Source organism: Elephas maximus, chromosome 7 (genome assembly GCF_024166365.1).
Source record: "Elephas maximus indicus isolate mEleMax1 chromosome 7, mEleMax1 primary haplotype, whole genome shotgun sequence".
NCBI lineage: Eukaryota > Metazoa > Chordata > Mammalia > Proboscidea > Elephantidae > Elephas > Elephas maximus.
Window position 1 is genome coordinate 19,633,764 of NC_064825.1, and position 22,354 is coordinate 19,656,117.

The 22,354-nt window shown below is 38.0% G+C and overlaps 1 protein-coding gene across 2 annotated transcripts in view; it reads left to right on the plus strand.

Moving 5' to 3' along the window:
- Positions 1-22,354, plus strand: part of PGR (progesterone receptor) — an 83,038-nt gene that overhangs the window by 22,691 nt on the left and 37,993 nt on the right. For both annotated transcript variants that reach the window (XM_049889479.1, XM_049889481.1), the window contains exon 3: positions 8,016-8,132. In XM_049889479.1, coding sequence (XP_049745436.1) covers positions 8,016-8,132 — 117 coding nt within the window. The remainder of the gene's footprint in view (positions 1-8,015; positions 8,133-22,354) is intronic.

Here is a 22,354-nt window from a genome sequence, read left to right on the forward strand (position 1 = left end):
AAGAAACAAAAATTTGAACAGCAATCTGCTTTTGAGTTTGACAAAAGACCACAGCTACTGTGAAACAAGAATGAGTACCTTAAGGAAATTACTAGATAGGATGTAATCATAGCTAATAAGATAAGAAAACACTACAGTGAGATCCAAAGATGTGATAGCAGTTAAAATCTAAATTGGAAGCCATAAAGAACAGAAAATAAAATCAGTTATGTAGAGTTCATACCTCAGTGTTCATACATCGTGAGTACTTCAGAGTAAAGGAAAAGGAGAAACTGATGAAAACTGCTAGCTAGGATCTGTTGTTTTTACTAGGAGCCAGTCATCATGCTAAGTATTTCATCTAACTTAGCTCATTTAATCCATGTCACCGTCTCGTATACTGGTTATCTTTATCACTGTCTTATTACTTGGAAAGCTAAGACTTTGATTAGATAATCTCAAGTTTTAGCTGCTCAAGGTGATGGAACTAGAATTTGAGTGGGCATCGATTTTAATCTAAAGTTTGTGGTCTAGGCTGTTGGATAACCGATATGATGAATAGAATATAGATCTCCAGTCCATAAAGAATCAGTATTTCTGAAGAAGAAACTAAAAAACAAGTAAAATTATGAATTGACTATAGAAGGTGGACTCCTAGGATCTTCTTTGTCCAGTACCCTCAGCACCTAGAACGGTTTTGACACATGATATTCAATAAATACTTATTTATTGAACTGTCTTAATTACCACCTCTTAAACATTCTGTGTCTGTTATGGGTGCTACATATGTTGTGTACATTATGTCATTTAACCTTTAAAACAACTTTTGAGCTTTCATCAGTGAAAAAAATGAAGCTCTGAGTAGTTAAATAATTTATTTAAGGTTTTATAGCTAATAAACGGTAGAATTGGATAACAGAATAAATTAGTAACTTTAGCACATGAGTTAAAATTTTATTTTGTATGTCAAAAGGGCTCATTGTTCCACATAAATGTAATTGAAAAAGCCTCATCTTTACATATATTGGGCAAATCTTTAAATTTTACATAGAAAACACCCTACATGAGTTTAAACAGGAAAAACAACACCAGCTAACTACCAAGAAATAAAAATTGGACTAACTTCCCTTTGAAGCAATAAATGCTGGAGTTGCAAAAATTTTGTCATGCTGAGTTGAGTGAAAAAAAAAGGCAACATATATTCTCAGATACGATTTGGAGTTTTACAGTTCTCAGATATGTAAGGGTTTAGGAATATTTCTTTTTTTTCTACTGAAGTAAATATTTGTCCGATACTTGAACAAAATCAGTTCTCCTGTGATGGCCTCTGGCTTAGGGTGAAGCTTGGCAGTATTCTGGTATAAAAGAAGGAGGAATCATTCTCTGCCCTGGCTTTCCTCTAGTCCACACTTCTCCCACCTTTAGGGTACCTAGTGCCCATATCTCTATCCACAGGTCAACATATTCTGTATCCTTTTTTTCCCAAGCTCAAGACTCCTTAGGTCTACTCTGCTATTGTTGTTGTTAGGTGCTGTTGAGTCAGCCCCGACTCATAGCAACCCCTTGCACAACAAGATCAGAACTTCGTGATCCATAAGGTTTTCATTGGCAGATTTTTCAGAAGTGGATAGATAGGCCTTTCTTCCTAGTCTGTTTTAGTCTAGAAGCTCCAATAAAACCTGTTCAGCATCATAGCACCATGCAAACCTCCACTGACAGATGGGTGGCTGCCTGGGAGGGGCATTGGCTTGTCTACTCTGGCCTTAGGATTTCCATGCATCATACAAGCCATTTCTCCTTGGGAAAAGTAAATACCTATATAACATCTGTTTTGTCATAAGGATTGCATGAAGGAGACCAGTAAAGTTCCTGGTATATTGGCACGTAGTATGCTCAGTAAGATTTTGTTTCCTCCCCCTCCCCCGCCCCGCCTTCCCCCCACCACTTTTTCCCTTCAATTTTATCAAAAACCCTTGGGTCTTAACATTAAAATCCTTTACAATGTACTGGTTTGTTATTGTCTGGCTTTCACACTCTTTGGATACTCATTCCTCCCCTCTCTCTTCACTCCAGTTCTATGTGACCAATCCCAGATTGGCTAATATGACAAAATGGTACTAACCTTTGTCTCATTCTATATGAATCTTCAGAATACTTCGGCTTCTGGAAAACTGACAACTGAAGCTTTTTTTTTTTTTTGGAGCCCTCGTTGTGCAGTAGTTAAAAGCTTGGCTGCTAACCAAAAGGTTGGCAGTTTGAGTCTACCAGCTGCCCCTTGGAAACCCTATGGGGCAGTTCTACTCTGTCCTGTTGGGTTGCTGTGAGTCAGAATCGATTCAGTGGCCGTGGGTTACAGTTTTTATGGCTAAAGCTTTTCTCTATTTACAGCTAATTATCCACTTTTCTTCCAGGACTGTTGTTGTATGCCGTCAAGTAGATTTCAACTCATTGTCTTGTCACTTGTTAGGTGCCATTAAGTTGGTTCTGACTCATAGCAACCCTATAAGACAGAGTAACACTGCCCCCATAGGGCTTCCTAGCCTGTGATCTTTATGGTATTTTTCTCTCACAGAGCAGCTACTAGGTTCGAACTGAGGACTTTTTGGTTAGCAGCTGAGCATTGAACCATTGCTACCAGGGCTCCTCTGCCAAGGCCATATCCTAGTTAAAAGTATAAGCTAATTTCTTCTCACTTAGAGCTTTGCCACTTTTGTGACATTTTAAATATATGTAAGATGATAAAATCTAGCCTCCAATCCTAAACATGAATTATAGATTTTAATTTTGTCTAATAGAGTGACTTAATGTAGACCTGTTCTCTACTGACAATGCTACGGTGGACTGAGGAGCAGCAATAAGGTGCACAGTGAGCCATCAGCCTGTGGTTCATGAGTAATGAGGAAGTAGATCTGGACATGGATGTGTTTTTCAAAACCAGAATATCAATTAAAGAGCATAGCCTGAAGAAAAGTAGTAGTTAACAGGCATTATGTTGGATTAACAACTCCCACATTTCAACATTTTATAGCTGCTAGGATGATGTCTGAACAGAGCATTTGGGCATGAACTTTTTTCACCTGCATACACAGCCAGGCACCTCAGGGAGTGATATATGTAATAGAGTGGCCCTTTCTGCATTCCTTGCCGTCTTGGTGGCTCTGAGTCCTGGCCAAGCCCTGCGGTGCAGAGGCTGTGCCTGGGCCCCATGCTCAGTTATCTTAGCCAGCTCTAGCTGGAACTGGCTGGCTGCAACATTTCTTAGGCCAGAATATCTCTTAGAGAATAAGAAATTCTAACTATACCCCCTATATTTTGATCGTTTGACAGCATATCTGCTTTGCAGTTTTGACAGCCCGACACTTAGTGTTAAAAATGACTGTAGCCTAGAGTAGACTAGCTTACAGATTTCGTTATCCAGTCATGTCTGTTATGGGCAGTCCACACTGATGTGAGTCGTGCCAGCCCCTCAAGGTAGTGGCTTTATTCTCCCCATTAGCTTCAGTTGTCAGAAATTTTCCCTTCCACTCAAAGCAGTTGGCCTCAGCCAGAACCAACTTCTTATGTATGTCTGTTTTCAAACACTGGAATTCTCAGCTCTTTTTTTCCCCCAAGAATTATAATAACATTCTGTTTGGTAACTGTAATTTCTTCATTTATACTTAAATATATGTTTAAATTCAGCACTCATCATCAATCCTTTCATGCCAGACTTCCTACCTCATGTACTCTCTGTTTTAACTCATGTTTTGTTTTTTGGATTACATCCTTGGGAATCTCCTTAGGAAAGGTATATTGGGCCATATTTCCTGAATTTCCACATACTTGAGAATGTCTTTCAGCTGCCTTTAAATCTGAATCACTTGACTAGAATTCTTGGGTCACATCTAGAACAGACTTAATTATATTTGGGATCTAGTCATATGATAATAATTATAGTAGATATTCATTAAGCACTTTCTATGTGCCTGGCTATTCTAAGCTGTTACATGCATGAACTCATTTAATCCTAACAACAACCCTAGGTACTAACATTATCTTTGTTTTACTTGCCAAAGGTCACCCAGTGGTGAAGTCGAAATTCGAACTTAAGCAGTATTCTCTCAAAGCCCATACTCTTAAGTTCATATACTACTTAATTATTAATCTCAAAGTCTATAGGTTAGCAGTTCGAATACACCAGGTGCTCCTTGGAAACTCTATGGGGCAGTTCTCCTCTGTCCTATAGGGTCACTATGAGTCAGAATCGACTTGTTGGCAACAGGCTTAAAATGTCTATAAATATGACCTTAAACACACTACTTAACTTCTCTATGCCTCAGTTAACTCTCTATAAAATGAGTGATAATAATACCTCCCGTGGTTGCTGTGATGATTAAATAAATTAATACATGCAAAAGCTCATAACAATACTTGGCACTGTGATAGTAAGTGCTCAATGATTGTTACTCATATTATTAATACCAGTAGTAGTATTATCTTATGGATAGTAGCTGCAGATCTGGGCTTTGAACAAGCAGTCTGACTTCGGTAACTGCTCTTCAACACTACCGTTAAGCATCAACAATTACGATGACATTTCAATTTAGTGGGGGGAAAAGGCAGACTATGTGATAAATGGTATTGGAACATGGTACTTATTGCTGTCAGATAGATACTTGAAAATCAAAGTCAAAAGAAGATGATAAGACCATCCACAAAGTGTGTACAGTGAAATGCAACATACAACAGATAGGCCGAGGACGAGGGATTGGCAAATGAAATTTAAAAGGAGTTGTTGGAAAGACAAGTGAAGAGTCAGAAGAGATGTGCCCCCCCCAAAAAAAAAGTGAGTGGGGGAAGATGGGGGAGAAATTATCAGGAGCAATTAATGCCAAAGGTAAAGAAAGCAGCCACAGCATTTGGGAATGAGGAAATCCTTGATGACCATAAGCAACTTTAGGATAATGGTGAGAATCCTTGATGACCATAAGCAACTTTAGGATAATCGTGAACGTGTTAGCTGAATTACAGTAAGCTAAGGAATTTTTTTTTTAAGGAACAAAGGAAGTTCGGTGATTAGAGACCTCAAATGTAAATGATTTTCTCAACAACTTTGATGACAAAGGAATACAGTCAAGGAGCATTAAGAGTGAGATAGAGTTTCACTTTGTTTGAGGCTAGAATTTTTGGAACGGAAAAACTTGAGAAGAAAGGAGGCTGTCATTGGAGAGGGAGAGACTAAATATTTTAGGGGACAAAGGAGGAAATTGATGGGGCAAGATTTGAAAGCAGATAGGAAGGAATGGTTTCATCAGCATAGAGTCTTGGTTAGGAGGCCTCTCTCTGAGATACTGAAGGAGGTGCCGTTGTAGGTCATTTAAGATGTAGAAATGAGGCAAATCAGGTGTGTTCTTAGCTGTTGATGTTTCTCTCCCTAGCAGGGTTTTTTTTTTTTTTTTTTTTTCCTCTGTATTTTTATGACCTAGGAGAAGAAAGTGGAACAGCCTTCCTCCAAGCAACCTTGGTGGCACAGTGGTTAAGTACTCAGCTGCTAACCGAAAGGTCAGCAGTTCGAACTCCCCAGCCCACTCCACAGGACAAAGATCTGGCAGTCTGCTTCTGTAAAGATCACAGCCTTGGAAACCCTATGAAGCCGTTCTACTCTATTCTATACTATGAATTGGAATCGACTCGATGGAAATGGGTTTTTTGGGCACTATTTAAACTTGTTCTGTGTATAGGATGGAAAATTGTGTTCTCTGTTTTCTGTTCTCTCTGCTTGTAAGAGAAAGTATAGGATCTTAAATAGTAAGGTAGAGATAGATAGAAAGATGATGGATAGATTAGATAGATAGATAGACAGACAGATAGATGATAGACAGACAGATGATAGATACATAGATACATAGATTGATAGATAGATTAGACAGACAGACAGACTGACCGAACTATATATACTCCCACAATCATTCCATCGCCTACAATTATAACTTGTGGTAAAAACAAAAACAGAATTCAGATCAGAAAGTAGCATGCAGTATACTGTGCTGACCTCTGTAGGACCAGCATTATGTGCACGAAAGTGGGCATGGATGTGAGGCTTCATTGCCATCCTGTCTTAGTTCCTTAGTGCTGCTATAACAGAAATACCACAAGTGAGTGGCTTTAGTGAACTCATTTTCTCACAGTTTAGGAGTCTAGACGTCCAAACTCAGGGCACCAAGCACCTCTAGGGGAAGGCTTTTTCTTTCCACTCTGGGAGAAATCTTTGTCTCAGCTTCTCCAGCATTCTTCTTGGCTTTCCTTGGAGATCTCCACATGGCATCTATCTGCCATTCCTGCTTGCTTTCTTCTGTATCTAATCTGCTCCTTTTATATCTCAAAAGTGATTGGTTTAAGACACACGGTACACTGATAAGATTTCACTAAAGAAAGCCCTATTCCCAAATGGGATTACACCCACAAATATAGGTGTTAGGATTTACAGCACATATTTTTGGGGGACACAATTTAATCCATAACACACCTTTTATTAGGAGGGGAAAGCCCAACTCCCAGGATTCCTAAAAAAGAGAATGAGCACTAGCATGTAAGTGTATACGATCATAAGTTCTTGGAGGAATACGTTTCCAATAAAAGACAATCTGTACTTCTCCAGAAATGCCCCAGGTCAAAAATCATTTTGTTATTAGCTGTCTCATAGACATAACATTTTAGCCCACATCTCATTTGGGCGTACCCTTTCCTCTGCTTGCTTAAGCACACGTTGAATGCACCTGTGTGTTCCTTTACTGCAAACTGAAGCCGGAAGAGGGAATAATTTTAATGTTGACTAATGTAAAATACTATAGGGGTATTTCCATAATCTTTTAAAATTATTTTTATTGCTTAAAAGGTATAAGTAAACTGATGATGTTAAAAGACTCACAGTCTATTTTAAAGAAACTGGGAAAACACAGTAACTATTGTTGGAAAATAAGGAGAGTCAAAGTAAATTTTCCAGTTACTTAATGTTTACACATTTATGCTCAAATGTTTTAAAGTTTACCACTTTTATTCAACCTAAATAAATTAGATTGCTCCATGTCTTATTAAATGGAACATATTTGTGGCTTAAAAATCATTGTCGAATATTAAATTCATATGCCAGGCTTTTTGAAGGGTACAAGGCATTCCCCCTATACAGAATGACCACAGAGAGATGTGCTCTATCCATAATTCTTCTATAATTCTATCCTCACCTTCAATGAGTACTTCTCACTGTTTTAAATTGTTCTCCCTTAGACATTATTTCTATTCTCTGTGTTTTCTAATTTGTGGCCAAAATAAACCAGGCAATGAAGTCAGTACAATTGGTAACATTATTTTTTACAGCTATTCTCAGTCATTAGACTCCAAGCATATGAGATAGCTCCAGGCTTTTCCAATAGAATTAAGTCTTTTCCACAGAGCTCTTTAATTCTTTAGTCTATATCTGTTTTCTTGAAGGCTTAAACCCCAGAAAGAAAGGCCTTACTAGAGTTTGACTATCTTAAGCAGCTAATGCTTATCAGCAACATGTAGCTAATCCTGAAATGATGGGAAGGTCTAAGAGCAATCTGATATTGGTACTATTAAGAAGATACACAGAAATCTTGTTCAAAAGATTGTTAAAGGAACCCTGGAATTACTTCTTAAGCTGTGTTCTCATTTAGGCTCCTGAAGGCACTGGTGAAACCTTGAGTAGGTTTGTAGCATCACCAACAATCGGTCATGCTGAGCAAGAGGCTGGCTGAGACAGGGGCTGCATAATGCCCCCTGACGTTCGTGCACTTACTCAAGTGATGTTGCTGGGAAATCATTAGCTTAATGGCCTCCAGGCATATCGTGAGCCAAAATAAGGGTGTTCATGTCAGTCCTCCATGTATAACTCATAGAATTATAATGGTAGGTGATGTGGAAAAAAATATATACAGACTGTTTAAATAATTTCTGTCCTCTTTTTTGGTTGTCATTGCATAAAATTTCTAGTGGTCTTTAGATATTGTAAATAATTTTTACTTTTTTTTCACTTTTAGGGCAGCATAACTATTTATGTGCTGGAAGAAATGACTGCATTGTTGATAAAATCCGCAGAAAAAACTGTCCAGCATGTCGCCTTAGAAAGTGCTGTCAGGCTGGCATGGTCCTTGGAGGTAATTCTGATGTTTTCATCAATAATACAATATTAAACTTTCTCATATTTATTCTATAAGACTATGGGTCAGAAAATTCTAGCTTTCTTACTCATCTTTGTTCCCACTTTGCTTTTTCTGTTTTGATTATTGGTGGTGACCCTTCATGCTTGAATGTCTGAATGAAGCAACCAATGACTATCCCATCAAGTTCTAGATTTCCAGCATTTTGAGGTCTGTTATAAGATGCACAAAACTCATCTATATTGCCTTTAAATAGATGCTGTGGAAAGAGCACTGACCTGTCTTTAAGTAATGTGGGTTGGAGTCTACGCTTTGCCAGTCACTGCTTGTGTGGCCTTGAGTAAATCACCAGCCCTTCCTGGCTATCTACCCCCTTATCTGTAAAATGAGAGAGCTGAGATCCCTTTCAGCTCAAAAATTGATTCTTCCAATTGGACAGGTGCATTGCTCTCCAGCTGCTGTAAGTGATTGATTAAAGGAAGATCACTGGAATTGAAGTAGGAATCCATTTGATGGAGAGTTATATTAATGAATCCCTTTTCTCGTATTTTTGTTATTAAGAACCTCCAAGAATTTCAGTAATATAGCAGACATTGAAAAAATTAATGTCAGATGGTGACAAATGGTTTTGATGAAAATAAACAGGGCAAGGGTAATCAAGAGTGCCAGGGTTGCAAGAAATAATCCCTACTCCTTTCCTTTTTTTTTTTTTTTTTTAACTTAACTACATCCTTACATCCTGATAAATAATATCTGTGAAATCATAGGTTTTATATCTAATTATAAACCAAAAACCAAACCCGTTGCCATCGAGTTGATTCCAACTCATAGCAACCCTATAGGACAGAGTAGAACTGCCCCATAGTATTCCCAAGGAGCAGCTAGCTGGTGGATTCAAACTGCCAACCTTTTGGTTAATAGCTAGATGCTTAAATGAGTGTGCCATAAGGACTCCCTCCACATATCTAGTTGTAGTTTTTCTAAAACACAATAAAATCGCACATAACTGTTGTAACTAAAAACAAGTCCTGCTCAATTTCTTCCTTTATATTTCAACTTTACCCTCGGAAGTCTTCAATAACCAAAATTTTAGAGATTAGGACTTTCTCACAAAATCACACATCTAGTAAATGTTGGAGCCAGAAGAAAAACCTCAGAAGTTTTCTGACTCCGGGCACAGTTGTCATTTTTCCACAGCATACCTACTTGCCTCAGAAAATGGCAGAACCGCTAATACTGAAACCCAAGTTCCATGAGAAATCTTTACTCTTTAGTCAAATGTTCTCCCAAATGAATTAAAAATAATCTTCAATTTTATCACAGAGTAGAAATTGTAGAGATCTGTGAAGAACCTTCTGAATATTCCCAGGGACTGGTATTATAACCTGGGGTATTTCATATATTTCATATTGTCTCATAATATTCCAGATGTTTAGTCTACCAGTGAAGTTTCCATAATCTTTCATTATCTTCCCTCTCCAAACTCCCTTGTTTCTTCCCCCCCTTTCTTTTTACTATCAATTCATTTAATGAAAATAGACAATTCCCCTATTATGTGTACTGACGATACAGTTGTGAACCTTAGTTTCAGGTAGACTAATTGGGTTCCAGTCTCTCTTCCACCATTCATCAGCTGTGTCATACCTGTCACATTGTTTAGGTGAGGAGTCAGCAAAGTTTTTCTGATAGTAAGTATTTTTGGCTTTGTGGGCCACTTAACTCTGCAGTTGTGGTATGAAAACATGTATAGACAATACCTAAATGAATCTCCATGATCAGTTGTGGATTGGATGGTTGCTATCCGTAGGGTTTTCATCGGCTGATTTTCAGAGGTAAATCGCCAGGCCTTTCTTCCTAGTTTGTCTTAGTCTGGAAGCTCCGTTGAAACCTGTTCAGTATCATTGCTGCTGTTTTTGTTAGGTGCCGTCTCATCAATTCCAACTCAGGGCAACCCCACGTGACAGTGTAGAACTATCCCATAGGGTTTTCTTGGCTGTTAGCTTTTTTTTATTGTAATTTAAATGAAAGTTTACAGAACAAACTAGCTTCTCATTAAACATCTAGTACACATATTGTTTTCTGATATTGGTTACCAACCTGATGACATGTCAACATTCTCCCTTCTCAACCTTGGGTTCCCTATTACCAGCTTTCCTGTCCCCTCCTGCCTTCTAGTCCTTGCCCCTAGGCTAGTGTGCCCCTTTGGTCTCATTTTGTTTTCTGGGCCTGTCTAATCTTTGGCTGAAGGGTGAACATCAGGAATGACTTCATTACTGAGCTAAAATGGTGTCCAGGGGCCATACTCTCAGGGTTTATCTAGTCTCTGTCAGACCAGTATGTCTGGTCTTTTTTTGTGAGTTAGAATTTTGTTCTACATATTTCTCCAGCTGTGCCTGGGACCCACTATTGTGATCCCTGTCAGAGCAGTCAATGGTGGTAGCCAGGCACCATCTAGTTGTACTGGACTCAGTCTGGTGGAGGCCGTGGTACTTGTGGTCCATTAGTCCTCTGGACTAACCTTTCCCTTGTGTCTTTAGTTTTCTTCATTGTTCCTTGCTCCCTGAGGGGGACCAGTGGAGTATCTTAGATGGCCACTCATAAGCTTTTAAGACCTCAGACGCTACTCCTTTGTTACTTTAGTCAACTGTTCCAGTGCTTCCCAAATATCATTCTACCTCATTCACAGCTTTTTTTAAAAAATATTTTCATGCCTTCTATGCTATTACTAAGGAGCCCTACTGGCACGATATTAAGAGCTCAGCTGCTAACAGAAAGGTTGGTGATTTGAAGCCATCCAGTGACTCCATAGGAGAAAAGACCTGGCAGTCTGCTCCTGTAAAGATTAAAAAAAAAAAATTACAGCCTAGAAAATCCTATGGGGCAGTTCTGCTCTGTCACTATGAGTCAGAATGAACTTGACAGCACCAAACAACAGCATACTGTTACTTATTTGAGTTGACTTTAACTTGTTCCTTCCTTCTTTGCTTCCTCTTAATAACTATATATTGAGCCCTCACTACTTGCCAGGTACTATTCTAAGTTCTGGGAGTATTTAAAAAAAAAAAAAAAGCAAACCGATTGCCTTCAAGTTGATTCTGACTCATAGCAACCCTGTAAGACAGAGTAGAGCTGCCCCATAGGGTTTCTAAGGAGTAGCTGGTGGATTCAAACTGTCGACCTTTTGATTAGCAGTCATATCTTAGCCACTGTGCCGCCAGGGCTCCTCTGGGAGTATAGTAGCAAAAGAAATGGATGAAATTCCTGCCTTCATAGAGCTTGTATTTTGGGGAGAGAAACAGGGAATATACAATATGTCAAATGGTGGTGAGTGCTGTGGAAAAATTGTAAGTTAAAAGGGAATATTAGCACTGCTTAACACAGTGCTGTCATCATTGCCCTTGAGCACAGTACAGTCTACTCCCTAATAAAATCATTATAAAATAGAAGAGTAAGTGACCTAAGGGAGGTACTATACATTGCTGTAGAAATAAAAGGCGAGAATTAACTCCAGCAATTAATTCAGAGAGGAGGATCTCGATACAGGAAGTGGGAAAAGGAGAAAAGCATACCGTACAATGAAAATAGTATGTATCTGAAAGAACCTGGTGCATTCCAGTGACGATTTTTCTGTAAGGTAAATTATCTGGTGAGAACGGCAAGAAATGAAACATGAATATTATGTTGGGCCAGCTGGGATCTGGAGTTTGAACTCTCTTCTGGGTAGTGGAGCCAGTGATCTTTCTAACAGACATAAATGATCTTGCTACTTCCCTGCATACCATGAAATAAAGCCCAAATTCTAAATGCAGAACGGGGTGCCTTTCGTCACCTAGCTGCTGCCCTCTCTCTTTCTGAGCCCATCTCCCACCAATTCTTTGGGAAACCTACACTCCAGGTCAAAGACACCTGTCTCTGCATGTATTTTACTTTTGTCTGCACCACTTGCTCTCCTTTTACTCCTACTTATCCTTCATACTAAGTTTATGATATTTTTTATGAAACTTTCCTCCCTCCCAGTCACTGCAGAGGCAGGAGTTTAATGGGGACATAGTCTAAATGCAGTGCTTTTCACATCTGGGGAAGTTGAAGGCCCTTAAGCCAACCTTGTTTGGAGCCGGTTCTGATTGATCTTATTTCAATATTCTTACCCTTGTGATGGAAGAGCGACTAAATTGACCACAGTGGAAGTGATGAGAAACCCAGTGCCTGCCGCCAGTGGATACCCACAGATTCACTTCTCTCTCTTCCCATAGCTCCTTTTGCAGCTCTCATTGTAGCACTGACCTCGTTGTCTTATAGCTGTTTATTTACTGTCTCCAAGATGGAACTATTTGAAACTAGGAATTTCATTTCAGTGTTTTCAGTACCAAAGCACTTGTTTAAGACTTGCTCAGTAAATATATGTGACTGTATTTTGAACTCATTTGAAGTACAGGCCTCTGTAGTTCCTTGGACACAAAGAAGTCCATCTGTAGTCATTTCCAGGACACAGAAATAGAATGTTTTGGGGAGGAGAAGTTTGGGGGAAGATGACAACTTTCTATTCCATGAGTGCATAGCAGACTTCCTTTCCGTGATTGCATTTATTTTAACGTTTTTACTATTGTGATGGAAAAGTGATTGAAATTAACCAAAATGAAAGTAATGAGACACCCAGCTACAGAAAAACTGGGATTCAGAGGTGACTTGAGTTGCAGCTAGTAGCAAGACAAATGCTCTGAGAGCTTCAGAGAATGCCCCGAACTTGGATGAAAGAGAATTCCATTCCAGGGGCACAGACTAAAGTAGGCCTCAGAGCAGGGTCAGCAGCAAGACCAACTTGGTGCAATGGTGTTGTTATTGACTTAAGTTTCCTTATATTTCTCCTGCTTAAGGGTAGATTTGGTCCTATGGTAGAGCAGAACTTAATTCACAACTAAACAGCCCCAGCCTCAAAGATTACCGTGAGGAGTAGACAGATAGTGAGCAGACAGTTATCATGTGCAGCTATCATTGACCCTCATTTTATTATGTTCAGTCACTTTTCCCTGGTTCCCTGCTGCCATCCAATGCCCCTGTTCTCCTGAAATCTTTTTTTTTTCTCCCCTTGCGTAATTTACTTCAATCAGTGAGTTACCTTACATGTCTGGTGACCATAAAATTTATCATCCGAACCAGGACACTTCTATGAATGAAAGGGGGCACTATGAGTCGGAATTGACGACACTGGGTTTTTTTAATCAATAATTAAGCTGGGACACCAGGTATAAACCAGGGCTACCCTAGGCAAACTAGACCATATGGGCAGCCCCTCTCCAAGTTTTCCCAAGATGCAGATGTGTTCTGGCCAAAGTGAATATATAAACTTTCGGGGATGTAGATGAAATTGTCAAATATCTGTTTATATAATTTTTATGTATAAATTTAGTTAAACACAAATATTTAAATTACATACAAAAATGTATTAATTTAGATATACTGCTTTTCTATTTTCTCATTTCATGAACAATTTTATCCCAACTGATCTCTTGCACCTCTGGCAGCAGGAATTGTGGCTTTACTAAAGCCACTTTTTAAGTCAGCTAATCATTCTCCAGGGTTCAACATCATTTTATCTAAAATGTTTGAGATGCAGCATTTTTGGAATCCATGTGTAAATACTGCAGTTGTAAATTTATCCTAAGCCAAAAATACCTGTTCGTATAATATCATAGTTTTAATATTTATCCCGTAGAGTTTTTTTGGCTTTTTCATTTTGTTATTCCCCGTAGTGTAACAACTTGCTGTGTTATTTAATTATGGAATATATCAAGTCTACCAAAACAAAACAAAAAGAAACCCATGTATCTATCAATTTGTAATATCTGATTTTTTCACATCTTCATTTTGTTTTGTAAGGAATAAGGCATTACAGATACTTGTGAAGCCTCTGATAATGTCCTCCCCAAACCTATTAGGCTCATTCCTTCCTCACAGGTAACCACTGTGCTGGGTTACTGCCCAGTATCTTCACACTTCTAGTTCATGTATATGAATGCTTAAGTAATACGGGATTAGTGTGAATTTTTTTTAAACTTTATATAAATGACATCTCACTGTATGTGTACTCGTCAATGTGTTTTTTCACTCAACTTTGTGTTTTTGAGATTTATTCATATTTATGTATGTAGCTAGGTTTCATGGTAACTTCTTTGTAATATTTCATTTTATAAACATATTACAGTGCTTTTCTCTGTTTTTATGTTAACTGATATTTATTTCTAATTTTTTTATAATTATAAAATGTACTCTAGGTTATATACTTAGAAAGGGAATTTCTAGTTCCTTAAGATAATGTATCTTCAGCCCTACTAAATGGCACAAAATGACAAAATCATTCTCCAGAATACTTGGTTTCACCAATATATGAGCATTCTTGTTGCTATACATCCTCACCTATACTTGGCATTGTCAGGCTTTTTAACTTTTCTAATCTGCTGGGCATGAAATTGGTTACCTCATTATGGTTTAATTTGTATCTCCTTGATTAGTGGTGAGGGCAGATATTGCTTCATATATTTGTTAGTCATTTATATTTCCTCTTCTGTGAATTGGCTGTTCATATTCATTGCCTATTTTCAATTGGATTGTCTGTCTTTTTCTTATTGATTCATGGAATTTACCTATATACTCTATACTATAATCCTTTGTTAGTTATATGCAGGCCATGTCTTATTTTTTTGCCTTGTTTATGGTGTCTGTTTTCTAATTTTATATCATCACATGTACCAATCTCCCTTTGTATCATTCCGCTCCCTGAAGTCAGACAGCATCTTCTAAACTCTTCTGAAATCTTAAGCTTGCTTTTCACATTAAAGTCCTTAATCTACTGGCAAATATATATATGTGTGTATATGTATATATACATATACACACATATATATACACATATTTTTCTTTAATTTAAGGAGGCATAAATCTAATCTTATTTTATTTCCCATAAGTCCTGCCATTCACATTTATTAACACAGTGACAGCCAAACCTTTTGATAGTACACCGCTGTGAGTAAAAACATTCTGAGCCTCTACCCCAATATATGTATATTTATAAGTAAATTATGTGCATATGCTACATCAAGTTACATTATATGTTAGTGACAGTTAACGTCTTTTTACTTTTAGACTGGAAATATAAATAGGAATTATAATTTTTTTAGCAACACTCCAGTAGAGCACTGTAATTTATAATGCCACCTACATTATATATCAAATTTTCATGTATTTTCTTCTTTTCCTAGCTTCTCTATTCTGTTCTATCATATAGCCTTGCACCACTACCACACTGTCTAAAATACTATTGCTTTATAAGTCTTGATGTTTAGTAGAATAAGTACCCCTAACTTACACTTCAAATTTGTTGACTTTCTTGGCACTCTGAATTTTTTTTTTTTTAAATGGTGTTTAAAAGGTTTACTTACAGTGATATCGAACACTTAAAACCATGAGTTCTTACCCCCAGGAATAATTAAATATCTATTAAATTTCTTTGCCTTTTTTTTTTTTTTTCCTTTAGGTAACCTTGACAGACATCCCAAACTGGCATTGATTAAAGCTATTTCAAGATAATTTTTCTTCCCCAGGTAGCATATTGTCATTCAAAATAATTTAGAGAATTTTATAATATGATATGGTTTGTAAGGACCTACCAAACAAAAAAAAAACCAAACCCATTGCCATCGAGTTGATTCTGACTCATAGCAACGCTATAGGACAGGGTAGAACTGCCCTATTGGGTTTCCGAGGAGCAGCTGGTGGATTCAAACTGCCCACCTTTTGGTTAGCAGCCGTAGCTCGCCTTAGCTCTTAACCACTGCACCACCAGGGCTCCATATATGATGAAAAGATTCATTAAATTCTAATGTTCTTCTTTGGTCAGCATCTCAAACTAAGAAATATAACAGTGGTACATTTAAGTATTTCATAAGTGGACTGTCACACAGGTTTATTAGAAAGAAGCTGGCAACACACTATGATATGACATAATTCTGATATTGTTCTGCCTCGGAGAGTCACTGACAATAGTCTGGGAGTAAACAAGCCAACACTTGTAAACCAGGAAGAAGGTAGTCAGTCAATTCATAGGAGGAGATTGGACCTACTACTACTGTATTAAATTTCTGGAGGAAGGGGAAGTGTAGTTGTAGTCTGTTGAGAATTAGGGTCTTCTTTGGGTGATTAATCAAGGTTGCTCACAGTTGGGTTCTTCCATGATTAGGAGAAGAATGTCATGGCAGTAACAATTGCCTGCACAGCACTGAAAATAGAGGCCGTTCCTATTTATTCATTCGTTTGTTCTTTCTCTCTCTTACTCTCTTTTTCCCTCTCTCCCTCCTTCCTTCCTTCCACTTATTTTTTTTATCACTCCTTTTTGAGGTCTTGCAGCTTCTCATTTCTGATAGAGACTTTAAATAACAAAAATGGAACAAAAGAGAACATTGAAAAACTTTAAAAAAGGTTTAATGAAATCTTACGGTAGAATATTATCAAAGGTCGTAAATAATAATGTCTTTAACAAGCCATTACTTAGATTTTGTTAATGAGCCTTTTGTTTTTATCTACTTCCGTGGCTCTCTTCTGATTATAAGAATTATGTTTGAGTTATTTGGTCTCTTGGTTGCCTACGATTCTTGTTTTTAATGAGTCACTTCCCTTACCTTCAGCAGGTCACAGTGAACTTTGCATTCTGTTCATTGCTGTACAGCACTGAGTAGGAAAGATACTTACATCCTTAAAGATGGTACTATATCTTCTAATTTAGTTGTTCTATTTCTATCATCTTTCCTTTAGAAAATATTTTTGTTTAATAACTCATAAAAAATATTTTCTAAAATGAATACAGCTCTATACTTTGCATTTGCAGTAAAGAATAATAAACTATTATAAAGGTTGTTAAGTCTGTCGAAAATAAGTAGCTTTCTACATAAAAGGAATGATTAAACGCTTAGTTGTATTTGCTGAAATTTTTTAAAGCAGGAGATTATTTTTATAGGGTCTTTTTTTTTTTCGTAGAGAACCTGATTCCCAAATTTTAAAAGATTATGTTAGAAAGCCAATTTTCCTACCGCATCCTATACCCAGATTCACCTTCATTTTCCTTGGCAAGAAGAATAACTTTCTGGGACAGAATGTATCAGTTGTGTTGTAAAGTTCTGTTGTTTTGTTTTTTCTTCTCCTACACTTGAAAGCCAATAAAGTTTCATTTCCTTTTCTGAAGAATTCCAAAATTCCTGAATTTGGGACACTGAGCAGTACTTTTCTGGAAATGTAGAGGCCTGACCTGTGCCTTTACTTGCTACAAGAACTGGAAGCATCTGCCATCTCTTTAGTGCAGGAATTGCTGTGTGTGATGCCTCTTGCCTGCTTATTTATACCTCTCTTGGTCTTCCTACTATGGACTTCTCCTTTTCTACCCAACCCAAACCAAAAGAAGACCAAACCTATTGCCGTCAAGTTGATTCCGACTCATAGTGACTCTATAGTACGGGGTAGAACTGCCCCATAAGGTTTCTAAGTAGTGACTGGTGGATTTGAACTGTCAACCTTTTGGTTATCAGCCATGGTCCTTAAATTAGCACCTCCCAGGGACAGTGCCTCTCACATTCCTTCCCTTCTTCACTGCATTGAAGCCTGAGGCCAAATAATGTCTTCTGCTCCCTGCCAGATTGTCCACCCTAGCCGCCACCCCCACACACTGTATAGGGGTATTCCTTAGAGTGTTCGTTTTAACTTTTTGCTTAGTTTTTTTGTGTGTTTGAAACTGCTTTTATGACTGCCAGCTAGAACTGTTCAGTGGCATCTGCTGGATTGTTTAGTCCTAGTAAAAAAATCGGCATTGAGGGGTAGGTAAAAAGATTCTCTTCCATTTGCAGTCTGATTTATTTGAATGACTGAGATTTTTACTTTTAAAAAATGAATTCTACTACAGATTTTTTGGCAAATATCTACTTACATTTTGTATTTCCTATTATCTAGTATCTGTATTTTCTTTGAAGCGCAGATACAGTATACTCAGTTTTGATCTGGGATTCTGAAAAAGGAACAGCAAAGTAAATCGGTTCCATAATAAGTTGTTAGAGCATAGTTCCAGTGGACTGATTGCAGCATTGCAAAATCATCTAGTCTTCTTTTTTTTTGTGATTTTTTTTATTGTACTTTAAATGAAGGTTTACAGAACGAACTAGCTTCTCATTAAACAGTTAGTGCACATATTGTTTTACAACATTGGTTAACAACCCCATGACACTCCAACACACTCCCCTTCTTGACCTCAGGTTCCCTATTACCAGCTTTCCTGTCCCCTCTTGCCTTCTAGTCCTTGCCCCGGGCTGGTGTGCCCCTTCAGTCTTATTTTGTTTTATGGGCCTGTCTAATCTTTGGCTGAAGGGTGAACCTCAGGAGTGACTTCATTACTGAGCTAAAAGGGTGTCCAGGCCATACTCTTAGGGTATCTCCAGGCTCTGTCAGGCCAGTAAGTGTGGGACCCTATATTGTGATCCCTGTCAGAGCAGTCAGTGGTGGTAGCCAGGCACCATCTAGTTGTACTGGATTCACTCTGGTGGAGGCCGTGGTAGTTGTGGTCCATTAGTTCTTTGGACTAACCTTGTATCTTCAGTTTTCATTCCCCCTTGGTCCTGACAGGGTGAGACGAGTGGAGCATTTTAGATGGCCACTAACAGGTTTTTAAGACCGCAGACACTACTCACCAAAGTAGCATGTAGAACATTATCTTTATAAACTATGTTATGCCAGTTGAGCTAGATGTTCCCCAAGACCATGGTCCCCACAGCCCCCATCCCAGTAATTTGGTCCCTCAGGGAGTTTGGATGTGCCTGTGGAGCTTCCATGACCTTGCCTCGTACAAGTTGTGCTGGCTTCCCCAGTATTGTGTACTGTTTTACCCTTCACCAAAGTTACCACTATTGTCTATTTAGTGTTTTTCCCTCCCGAACCCTAACCTCCCTTGTAACCATCAAAGATCATTTCTTTTTATGTGTAAACCTTTTCATGAGTTTTTATAGTAGTGGTCTCATATAATATTTGTCCTTTTGTGATTGACTTATTTCACTCAGCATAATGCCCTTCAGATTCATCCATGTTGTGAGATGCTTCCCAGATTCATCTTTGTTCTTTATCATTGCATAGTACTCCATTGTGTGTATGTACCAGAGTTTATCCATTTATCTGTTGATGGGCATCTATGTTGTTTCCATCTTTTTGCTATTGTGAACAATGCTGCAATGAACATGGGTATGCATATGTCTATTCGTGTAATGGCTCTTATTTCTCTAGAATATATTCCTAGGAGCAGGATTGCTAGATTATATGGTATTTCTGTTTCTACCTTTTTAAGGAAGCACCACATCATTTTCCAAAGCAGTTGTACCATTTTGCATTTCCACCAGCAGTGCATAAGAGTTCCAATCTTCCTGCAGCCTCTCCAACATTTATTTTCTGTTTTTTTATTCCTGCCATTAATGCTGGGGTGAGATGGTATCTCATTGTGGTTTTGATTTGCATTTCTTTTTTTAATGGCTAGAGATCACGAGCATTTCCTCATATGTCTGTTAGCTGCTTGAATGTCTTCTTTAGTGAAGTGTCTGTTCATTTCCTTTGCCCATTTTTTATTGAATTTTTGTCCTTTTTCTTAGAGGTGTTGAATTTTCCTGTAGAGTTTAGAGATTAGACCTTTGTCAGATTTGTCGTAGCCAAAATTTTTTTTCCCAATCTGTAGGTTCTCTTTTTACTCTTTCGATGAAGTCTTTCGATGAGCGTGTTTGATTTTTAGAAGATCCCAGATAGCTAGCTTATATTCTGCAGTTTGTGTGTTGTTTGTTATGGTTTGTATCCTGTTAATGCTGTGTATTAGGGCCTCTAGTGTTGATCCTGTTTTTCCTTCTATGATCTTTATAGTTTTCGTTTTATATTTAGGTCTTGATCCATTTTGAGTTAGTTTTTGTGTATGGCGTGAGGTATGGGTCCTGTTTCTTTTCTTTTCTTCTTTTTTTTTTTTTTCATATTTGTCATCCAGTTTTGCCAGCACCATTTGTTAAAAAGACTGTCTTTTCTCCATTTGATGGGCTTTGAACCCTTGTCAAAGATCAGGTGACCCTTGGTGGGTGGATTTACATCTGGGTTCCCCAATTCTGTTCCATTGGTCAATGTATCTGTCATTGTACCAGTACCAGGCTGTTTTGACTACCATAGCTGTACAGTAGGTTCTGAGGTCAGGTAGTGCAAGTCCTCCACTTTATTCTTCTTCAGTAGTGCTTTACTTACCCAGGGCCTCTTCCCTTACTATATAAAGTTAGTGATTAGTTTTTCCATCTGTTTAAAGAATGTTGTTGGTATTTGGATTAGGATTGCATTGTATTTGTAGATTGCTTGGTATCGCCTTGCCTTCCTCTCCATTAGAAAGTTCTACACCTATACCGTTTAGTCCCTCTTTTATTGTTCTGATGTTGTTGTCATTTACAGATTGACCTCAATGGCTTCCTGTTGTAAATCTTTTAGTTTTGAATAGTCCATGAGAGTTCATTTCCTAGGTTAGTATCTGGCTGGCAAGATCCTGTATCCTAGATTCAGGCTGTGGTTTGATGTTTGTTCTCAAACTGGAAGACTCCCTTTAATAATTCTTGTGAGTTTGGTTTGGCTTTTATGCATTCCCTTAATTTCTGTTTATCTGGAAATGTCCTAATTTTGCCATCATATTTAAATGAGGGTTTTGCAGGCTTTATTATTCTTGGTTGGCAATTTTTTCTTTCAAACCTTTATATATGCCATTGCATTGCCTTCTTGCCTGCATGGTTTCTGCCAAGTAATCAGAGCTTAGCCTTATCATTTCCCCTCTGCATGTGACTATTTTTTTCTGGAGCTGCTCTCAGAATTCTTTCTTTATCTTTGGTTTTAGCAAGTGTGATTATATGCCATGGTGATTTTCTTTTAGGGTCTATCTTAAATAGGGTTCATCGAGCTTCTTGAATAATCACCTTTTCATCTTTCAAGATATTACAGAAGTTTTCTGCCAGCAATTGTTCAATGTTCCTTTCTGTGTTTTCCATTTTCTCCCCCTGTTCTGGAACTTCGATCACTTGCAGATTTTTGCTTTTGATTGTATCTCACGTCATTCTCAGGATTTCATTTTTCTTTGTTCTTTTTTCTGATTTTTCCTCAAACAAAGTTGTGTCCAAGTATTTGCCTTCAATTTCGCTGATCCTGTCTTCCATTGTTTTAAATCTGCTCCTCAGACCTTCTATGTCATTGTCCATTTCTGAAATCTTATCGTTTATCTTTTGGATTTCTAATTGTCGTTTCTGTATGATTTATAGTTGTGAATTTATTTTGACATTTCGTTCCTTATTATTTTCTTGAATTCTTCCATTTTTTTGTCTGTATTTTCCATGAATTTGTCTGCATTTTCCATGAGTTTGTCTATTTTTTCCTCATTTTTGTCTGCTTTTTTGCCTCAACTCTTGGACAGCTCTGAATATTAGAGAGTTGAATTCCCTACCATGTAGTTCCAGTGCCTTTTCTTCTACTGGGAAGTCATCTGGTGTCTTATTTTGGGTACCTACTGGAACCATCCTGTCTTTTCTTGTATATTTTGATATTGTATTCTGTCTTTTGGACATTCAGTAGTTATTTTCTTCATTTATTCATTGTAGATTTGTTTTTTTCATCCTGCTTTTTTGATTTATTTGGTTATGTCTGAGCAGGCATGCTATGCATTCTTTGTTGTTTGCTCGTCTGTGGGCACAATATTTTTCACCTCCTTGTCCAATGAGCAGGGCTAGTTGTTCCGCTATGGTGCAGCAGGGCAGGTCCATCAGAAGGGGAGGATCCGGAATGGGTTGTTTGTGGCACATACTGGCGCTGACAAGGTGGGCCAGGGGTCAGTGCAGGGCAGGTTATGGTAGGCTGTGCCTGTGCTGCTTGGGAGTGTGATGTTCAGCACACAGTGCATATAGGCAGGAGGGAGGGGGAGGAGAAAAGTTGTGATGTGTGAGCTAGGTTGGGTATGGGAAAGAAGAGAGAGAGGAGAGAGAAACAGGAGCCTATTATATATATATATATATGTATGTATATATATATATATATATATATATCCTGAGAGAGCCTGCCGTTGGAGTACAGAGACGAGAAACAGAAATGAAGAAAAGCAAAAGGAAAAAAGAAAATAAAAACAAATAAAAATTTAAAAAATG